The sequence below is a fragment of the Rhagoletis pomonella genome, unplaced genomic scaffold, assembly GCF_013731165.1.
Source record: "Rhagoletis pomonella isolate Grant_MI unplaced genomic scaffold, Rhpom_1.0 Rhpom_scaffold_00013, whole genome shotgun sequence".
Classification (NCBI taxonomy): Eukaryota; Metazoa; Arthropoda; class Insecta; order Diptera; family Tephritidae; genus Rhagoletis; species Rhagoletis pomonella.
The window spans coordinates 20,898,410-20,907,695 of NW_023458567.1; the positions used below are offsets into that span (position 1 = coordinate 20,898,410).

The 9,286-nt window shown below is 37.2% G+C and overlaps 1 protein-coding gene across 1 annotated transcript; it reads right to left on the bottom strand.

The window, feature by feature from the left end:
• Positions 1–1,060: 1,060 nt before the first annotated feature.
• LOC118748961 lies at positions 1,061–8,971 on the bottom strand. Its single transcript, XM_036483724.1, has 2 exons — positions 8,836–8,971; positions 1,061–3,072 (listed from the first exon to the last, which is right to left on the bottom strand). Exons 1-2 carry the CDS (start codon positions 8,888–8,890, stop codon positions 1,781–1,783), a joined length of 1,347 nt encoding a protein of 448 aa, XP_036339617.1. The 5' UTR covers positions 8,891–8,971; the 3' UTR covers positions 1,061–1,780.
• Positions 8,972–9,286: the final 315 nt, after the last annotated feature.

Here is a 9,286-nt window from a genome sequence, read left to right on the forward strand (position 1 = left end):
GCTGATTTTTGGGATATTTTTAATGACGATGTTACAATTTTTTGCCATACAAAGTATGTTCGACAAGTTTTTTATATGAAAAAAAAAATGCGAAACACCGTCAACAAAAAAAAAATTGCCAAAAATCCGCGGTAAGTGCTAGGTACTTTAAATTTTTACTTTATTATACTAAAATGTTGAATTTCTAAAGATGCTGATCAAAAACTTGAAAATTTTGGTGAAAATTTGCCACATTTTCATAATATTTTCACAAGGTATGAAGTTTTGATTCAAATGTTTTTTCTTTTTAAGTAATCAGCTATATTTTCATAAATAGAATAAATACTAAATTAACTAAAGAAAAATAGCCAAAACCTGCTAAAATGTTACGTTCCAGTTTATATTCAGTCACTGTATATGTGCTTAAAATAAAAATCATTGAAATCGGCCCAGTATTTGAAGACTTGTCGGATTAGAAAAAAATGTATTTCAATTGTATATATGTACATATCGCTGAGTGGAAGATCGACCTATCTCGAAAGCCAGTTCGAAAATTTTTGAACAACGCTCTATCTCAGAAAACTTTTCAAGAACGCCCTACTTAAGAATTTGATTGAAAAACGCTCTATCTCAGAATTTAGTTGAAGAACGCCCTATCTCAGCTGCCGATTCAAAAACGCCCTATCTTAGCTTATTTTCAATGTATTTTTGTTTGAGATAGGTCGTTTTTGAACCGAACTCTGAGATAGGGTGTTATTCAACCAAATTCTGAAATAGGGTGTTTTTCAATAAAATTCTGAAATCGGGCGTTTTTCAATCAAACTCTGAAGTAGGGCGTTTTTGAACTGGCTGCCGAGATAAGTAGGTCGATCTTCCACTCAGCCATCGATATGTAACACAGTTCGACATGAAAAATTTCTCCGAGGAATGGCTAACCATTTCTAACAGATTTTGGGCCACTAAATTTGTAAAAATGGGAACTTATGTATAAAAATTTTGAGAAAATATTGCAAATAGCAAAATCGGCTAAAAACGGCTATTTTTTGCCTCAGCTAATTGTCCTGTTTGAACACACTAACACTGTTCTGCTCGGTTGAATAGACAAATCTCGGCCATATTTTTTGCTCGCCCTCATCTTGACAGTTTGAGTTTCGCAATGTTGATTTTTTGGCATAGGCGATTACGGTTCGTTTGGGATTCAATATCATGTATTTGAAGTTTTTGTATATTTATTTTCCAACAGATGTACGTTTTTAACATATTTCTGTGTAGTCTAATCCATCGTACAGTTCCACAAGTAATGAACTCTTCTTACCGGCAGGCTGTAGGTGTGGTTTTGGTTAGTGTATTGGTGCTTTTGGTTTAGTGTGTTAGTGTATTTTAAATAAATTGTAGATAATAGAAATGGAAGAAATCGTAATAGAAATGAAAGAAATTGTAAAAGATAAGAGCAAAGGCCAAAAAAACAGGTGACCTCAGCTGTAGGAATTTTTTGGCAATCAGCTGACAGTGTTTTTACTTAGGAAACTGTACTATGGTCTGATCACAGAATGCAGCTATTTCTTTCATATTTTTATTTATATGTACATATATAACAAATGCAGTATGTTCAAATATAATGCTTTAACAATAAATGCGCAAAAAGTATATGTTACTGTTAATATTAAGTTCCATCGTTATTTTGATTAAAATCTAAATTGAAAAATCTAATTGAATTAATAATTACCGTAAATTCTGTTTAGCAATTTTTTTGAAGCGATTGAATAGTTACTTTGTGAAATTTTATTTATATCTGATTTGTTCAAAATGGCTGATCGTATGCGCCCCATATATCGTTCACGTAATGCAACATATCTATGTTGGGTTGCAAATTACGGATGCGTTTACGATGTGCGTCGCTTATTATCAATCGTCTAATTTCAGCAAACAAACCACTATGTTTATTCAATAAAAATTTACATGTGGGTATGATATTCTGCAATGCGATGATCCGCCAATTTTCTTTGATTTGAACGTTTTTCATAAAAGACGATATATCCATCGCCTGATCTACTGTCGATGTAATACGTTCATTTGATGTGAAAATGGAGTTGGTGTTTTCCGAGCTTGAGCCCTGTTGAGAAGAAGCGCCTATACCTGCACTATATGCACCATATGCCGCACTAAGTTTCGACTCCAATCCTTCCAGCTCTTTATTTTCATTAGAAGCACTTGATTCACTCACTGACTTAACAACGTCCAATCGCCCACCAAGAGTGAACTGATTTGGGATGTACCATCCGTAACGGTTCAATAAATCGATGACAAGTTCTGTACGAGTGAGTTGGGGTAAATTAACATTGTCAACGATGTCGTAAAGTGTTTTGATGAATGCCGGATTCAAATCAATTCTATTTTCGTCAATGAATAATTCTCGTTTCTTGTTTAATAGTGACACGACGGCGTTTCTTGTCTTACTTGAACTTTTGGACGTAGAACTTTTCTGTTTGGAATATTTTGCGCTCACTGACACGATGACTGCTGAAATTTCAGCAGAAACTTCATTTTTACTGGATGTTGTAGAACCCGTTGTACGAACCGTTTCAATGATTTGCTTGTCGATAACAATGCTCGGCGTTGGAAACTCTTCAACTGGCTGATAGGTCTTGTCGAAGATAACTGGCGACAAAATGCCCATCCCAAAGAGACCCGTGTTATCGTCAAGGACAAGACCTTTTAAAAATCTTCTCATCAATGCTTGTCGTGGGGTCAATACCGTTCCAACAAATAGTGTGTATTGTCGATCAGCGTATAACAGATCATACGATACATCGATCGCTTGACACAATGGTGTCATTAAAGGTATAGTAGTGTAAGGCGAGGCATCTTTGAATGCATTTATGGACTTTACTGATACAGCATGCGAACTTAAGGCCAAGTGTTCTACATTTTCCAGATAATCAAGAAATTCGCCAACGGTTTCATTTTCAATCTTCGTGACATTCAAATAAAAAGCCGATTTCATTTGGACGTCTTCTAAATCAAAAATGGAAAGCTTGAAAATCTGCGACGTAATAACCGAACAATATCCAGGAGATTCGGCAGTCGCCATATCTATAACGAAAAGAAGAGAAGAAATTATTTAATACATATATGGCCCAAATCGCCGAAAACGAAACCAAGGGTAAACCACTTTTATCTCAGGTTTCGCAGATTTTTGATTATATCTGGGTCATACATATTCTAAGGTATCGGACAACATATATATGTATTAACACGAATCTCCTTCTCTCAAACATAAAAATTTACCTAATCCTGAGACACCTTTTAATTAATGAAAATTAAAAAAGCACAACATGCCAATAAAGGGTAGTTTATATTTAAGGACCAGCACTTTTTTGCATCATGATTGACTCTCTTCGCTTGCCTTTTATTACTTTGAAGTTACTAAAAAAAAGTATTCGAAAAAAATCAGAAGAAGAAGATTTTCCGCCTTTTCGCCTATTTTGCTAGTACTGCTTTTAATTCTGCAAAATGCACTGTGGAATGGTGATGTACGATTTTTCGTTCAAGAGTTATATATATAACATCGCCAAACCAAACATATGCTTTCTAACTTCCAATGGCCATAGTTTCTGAAGGAAAAATCGTAAAGCATCACTCGAAAGCGAATTTTGAAGGGTAAGAATAGTACTAGCAAACAAAAGTGGCCATTAAAGCTGTTTTTCGTGTACTTAACCGCGAAAAACATCAACATATTGGCGCAGTTCTAGGCTCGAAATTTACTTCGGAAACCACCTTCAACTGCACAACATAACAAACTTTCAAATCTATATTCATAATTATCATGTTCTTAATTTCTTTGGATGTCATGTCGAATCGCAAGTATACTGAATTCAAGCTACTTATTGCATAAAACAGACTACGATCCATCTAAAAACCGAATTATAATCTTATCGATACACGTATATCGTATTTACTTCCAGCCCTCCTTAAAGGTAAAATTAGTGAGATAAAACAAAATCCGCGCTATCAGAAAAAGCATTTTCTTTTAATTAATTTTTGAATTCTTTAACCTAGATCCAAGGGTTTATGGTGGATACACTGCAACTCGAAATTTTGAATTTTATCAACGCTTAAGTTTTGGCTTATATATACCAAATACAACTAAAACTTTCAAGAGCTTAAAAAGGGCTACATAAATTTGAAAAGAGCTAAAAATAGAGATAGGAGCTATAACCCGATAGAAAGAAAAATAGAGAGTTAAATCTAGCTCCAAAAGCACCTAAATGGCAACACGGGCGGGACGTACTTGCCGCAATAAGAAGGGAGAGGCCGAAATACGCGAGTGCGAAGAGCTAAAAATGCTGGCCGACGGGAAAAATGCCAGAAAATGTTATCAGAGAATTAGGAGACTTACTGAAGGTTTCAAGACCAGGGCAAACTCCAGAACAACCATGGCGGCCTAGAGACTGATGTCCAGAACGTATTTAAACTGTGAAAGGAACACTTTTCCACCCTGTTGAATGGCAGCAGCACTGAAAGTGGAGAAGACGAACCCGAGCTCCCAGTCGATGACGATGGAGTCGATGTCCCACCGCCTGATTATGACGAGGTACGAATAGCGATTACGCGGCTAAAAAACAACAAAGCTGCTGGAGCTGAAGGCCTGCCAGCCGACCTATTCAAGTACGGCGGCGGGAAGTTGATAATATGCATACATCACCTCTTATGCAGAATATGGTCAGATGAGCGCATGCCCGACGACTGAAATTTAAGTGTGCTCTGCCCAATCTACAAGAAAGGCGATCCAGCCATACGCGCCAACTAGCGCGGATCAGCTTTCTAAGCATAGATTACAAGGTCTTATCGAGCATATCGTGTGAAAACTTAAGCCCACCGTCAACGAACGGATTGGGACTTATCAGTGTAGTTTCCGACCTGGCAAATCCACCATAGATCAAATATTCACAATACGTCAATTCTTGTAAAGGACCCGCGAGAAAAGGATCGATACTCACCACCTATTTGCCGACTTTAACGCCGCTTTCGACAGCACTAAAAGGAGCTGCCTAAATGCCGCAATGCCTGAATTTGGCCTCCCAGCCAAACTGATACGGCTGTGTAAAATGACTTTGAGCAATACCACCAGCTCCGTCAGAATTGGGAAAACTTCTCCGATCCGTGCGCCACCAGACGTGGTTTCAGACAGGGCGACTCCCTTTCAAGTGACTTCTTTAATTTGATATTGGAGAAGATAATAAGAGCTGCAGCACCGCTCAGGAACAATTTACTACAAGAGCGTGCAATTACTGGCTTATGCCGATGACATCGACATCATCGGTAACAAAAACCGCGAAGTCTGTTCTGCCTTTTCCAAGTTGGATAAGGAAGAAAAGCGAATGTATATGGTGGTAAACGAGGATCAGTCGAAGTATCTCCTGTCATCAAACAAACTGTCAGCACATGCGCGGCTTGGCACCCACTTCACAGTTGACAGTTATAATTTCGAGAAGGTAGAGAATTTTGTTTACTTGGGAAGCAGCGGTAACACCGATAATAATGCCAGCATGGAAATCCAGCGCAGAATCACTCTTGCCAACAAGTATTTCTTTGGACTAAGCAGGTAATTCAGGAGTAAGGTCCTCTCTCGACATACGAAAACCACACTCTGTAAGTCACTCATCATGCCCGTGTTGGTATATGGCGCAGAAGCATGGACAATGACAACATCCGATGAGGCGGCTCTTGGAGTATTCGAGAGAAAGATTTTGCGAAAGATTTACGGGCCTTTGCGCGTTGGCGACGGCGAGTACCGCAGACGATGGAACAGTGAGCTGTATGACCTTTACAACTACATGGACATAGTGCATAGTTCCGCTCCAGCTCTGAAAGTATTCAACTCGGAACTCGCTGGTGGTAGCAGAGGAAGAAGGAGGCCGCCGCTGAGGTGGAAAGACCATGTGGAGAAGGATATTTCCAATTGTCGTCAGTTGGCACAGAAAAGAAATTACTGGCGTGCTTTGTTGAACTCGGCCAAATCATAACATTTAAACTATAGTATCCCTTTCTATTATAGTATAAATGCTGGTTTTGACAAGGTGCAATGATACGCACATGCGTATCGTCAATACATCTCACAGCGCTCGGAACGCTGTGCTTCTGAAAAAATTGTAGCGATATTTGCCGTCTTTCTTCAGTCTTACATACTTTGATCCACTTTGGACATAAATGAGTTTCGAAAACTTCCAGAACTTCCTCGAGAACTTTGCGGCAGGTTGATTGAGCCAGAGAGACGTCTACATCTTTCCCGATTCCTGTTTGGTATCCACCTTCAGTAAAGAAGCGTACAGATGCGCTATGTTTAATAATAGCCGAAACACCAAAATGCTTTTTCCTTTCCCGCGTGTGCGACACCAGGACGTCTAGTAAATACTGGAAAGCAACTTTATTTACTCTATAGTAATTCTTAAATCTCGAGCGGAGCTTACAGCTCTTTGTGCCTGAATGAATATGCTCCACAAATTCAGCCGCTTCTTCCTCTGCAACCATTGGCAAAGCTATAGTGTGCATTGTTCTGGACTTTGTTCCTGTTTTTTCACAAATATTTAAACTTTTACTGAAAATAAAAAACCTTTTCAAATAATTTGCACCCGCGAGAACTGTCAAAAATGTATGAAATAACTGTTTCAAAGTTCGAATTTCCTACTACCGAATTTTCGATGAAAATGAACTTCCCGAATGTTTAGAATTGGAGGATTTTTTTTCGAGAAAAATAAAATTCTCAAGAAGAGAACTCCCGGGAATATTTAGAATCAGGCTGAAAATGTACATCAATATTTTCAGCTTGTAAATGTAAAACGTAGACAACCGAAATAAGAGATCAATGCGTTGATCTCTTATCTACACATGTACTGTAAACAAAAGTAAGCACACACAAATACACATACAAAATACACGCATTAGAAATCGCATTAAGTACCCCTGCAAAACTGTACTATACTAGTACAGAACCACGCTACGTTGTAACCAACACTAGTAACTAAAATGGTCCAAATATATGGAGAAAATATGGTTACATTAACATTGCGATGTCATTGGACCTGACCACTTCTGGGTCCACCTAGACAACTACTCCTTTTGGACCATGGCGCATTCGGCAACCGATTCATATTGCCGATGGGCCACGAAGAGGCGGTGTTCAATACACATATCAGTTTTTTACATTTGACGTGGTCCAGGTTAGTATAATAAGTTAGTAGTATGCAACCTGGTCCAGTGAACCACCTGGTCCTCAAATTCTTGCAGAGTACCTAAACACTAATTGCATGTGTGTAGCCGACGTACATGCAAATAATAAAAAAAATATCAAAAGACCAATACGCCGGTTTCTTATCTAATGTAAATATTCACACATACATATGAAAACAACTATGTACACATATTTATGTACACAAACGTATATAGTTAGTTAAGAAAATTAGAATTAGAAAATATATAAAAGGAGAAAATGTTCAATACAAAAATCAGAATCAATACAGAATTCTCACCAAGTACAACTCTTGCTTCAAGTTTGTACAATAGTCTTTGATGAGACTTGTTAACATCGAAGAAAGAATTTTGTGTATCAGGCTTCATTGACGCGTCCAATGATTTTTTTTCTTCGTATGCATGTTTTTTTTTGAAAAATTAAAATTACACGAAAATTTATAGGTTTTGTAGCACGGATAATTCTACTTTGATCTTGGTCAAATTTAGGATCTATGAAGTTCTTCACGCTTAGAAACTATATTCCGGTTCGTTAATCCCAAACTCTATTGGTAACAAGCAATTTTTAAGCAAAAAACGGAACCGACTACAATTGTCATAGAAAAATTTAAGATTATCGTTAATTTCTTCACGATTCAATTAGCCGATTTAATTAGTATGGCACTACTTTTTCCGATGAAAAAAGAATTATCGAAATCATTTAACGTGGTCCAAAGTTATGCGGTAACATACATAAAAATATTCCGACGAACTGATAACCTCCACCTTTGTTTGAAGTGTGTTAAAAATCAATGTATATATATATATATATATGAACTATTCAAGAAAAACACCATTAATTTCCAGGGCTTCGGAGCAAAGGATTTTTTTTCATCGCTCCGCTCCGGTATTTTATCTCGCTCCGAGCTCCGCTCCCACTCGCAATAAACTTTTTTTACTTATTTATGCAATTACATACTTAATTATCGAGCCCTAACCACCAAAAAAATTAACCTTTTTCCGGGCAGGATTCCGTATATGTACAAATACATGTACTTTAATGGGTTGACATAAATAGATATATATGTATGATCCCAATATATTTTGTCTTGCAATTAATTTTCGTTCAATACACTTATTTTCTGCACTTCGCAAATGTTTTTTCATCCGAAAAAAAAAACAAAATTTAAGTCGTTTTCTGTTCGTTTCCGGGTAGGAAAATCGCACTTTTGGAACGTTTTTGGATACGTAAATGAATGAAAATTGTGGTTATTTTCTGTTCGTTTCCGGATATGTAAAACTGCACGAGGCCGCACTGTCGACAAAATTAACGTATCTCTGCTGGTTGGGAAGTCATTGGTTTTTCATCGCCGTTCAAATCGACGTGGCAATTATCCCTGACTGCTGCGCATTGTGCGGTGAACAGTATTTCCAAGCAAAAATAAAATGACAATTTATTCAAGACGATTGTTTTCAGTGACAAAAATAAAAAATTAAGTAAATTTAAATTCCTTTAAGGAGCTAAGGAGCAAATGAATTTTTTAGCTCTTTGCTCCAGCCAAAATCCTTTGCTCCTTTGCTCCGCTCCGAAACTCTGTTAATATCGATACAATAAATAACGATACGCACCATTGAAGAAGAGTGTAATAACCATGAAAATGAAGGAAAAGTTAATCAAAACCATTTTGTCATAAAGTTTTCACCCGCACTAATTTTCAAATAGTAGATAGAAACAAGTTTAGCCGCTTGACAAAACGATACTGTGTGCTGTTAGCCGAACGTTCGTTTATTTATAATATTTTAATTTTTGAGTTCGTTTCATTCGTCTAGCAGCAGCAGCATTCAAATTATCTTAAAAAAAAAAAAAAACAACGCGATATTCGGAATAACCTACGCCCTGTGCTCAGCTCAGGGATGGACAATCTAAATTTCAAATTGTACCTAATTTGACAATAGAATTGTACATTTTTGCAGTCAAGTGTACCTAAAAAGTAGCTCGGAAGTCGGAGTTCTAATGCTCCCACTGTCTAGCATTGTACTATACCAAAAAATTGTTCTTATTTGGAAATCAAAAAATATT

Excerpts from the sequence above, each read along its gene's own strand:
- LOC118748961 (XM_036483724.1), bottom strand. The coding sequence starts at position 8,890 with ATGGTTTTGATTAACTTTTCCTTCATTTTCATGGTTATTACACTCTTC. Across the intron at positions 3,073-8,835 it reads TATTACACTCTTCTTCAATG|ATATGGCGACTGCCGAATCT; the intron begins GTGCGTATCGTT and ends TTTTCGTTATAG.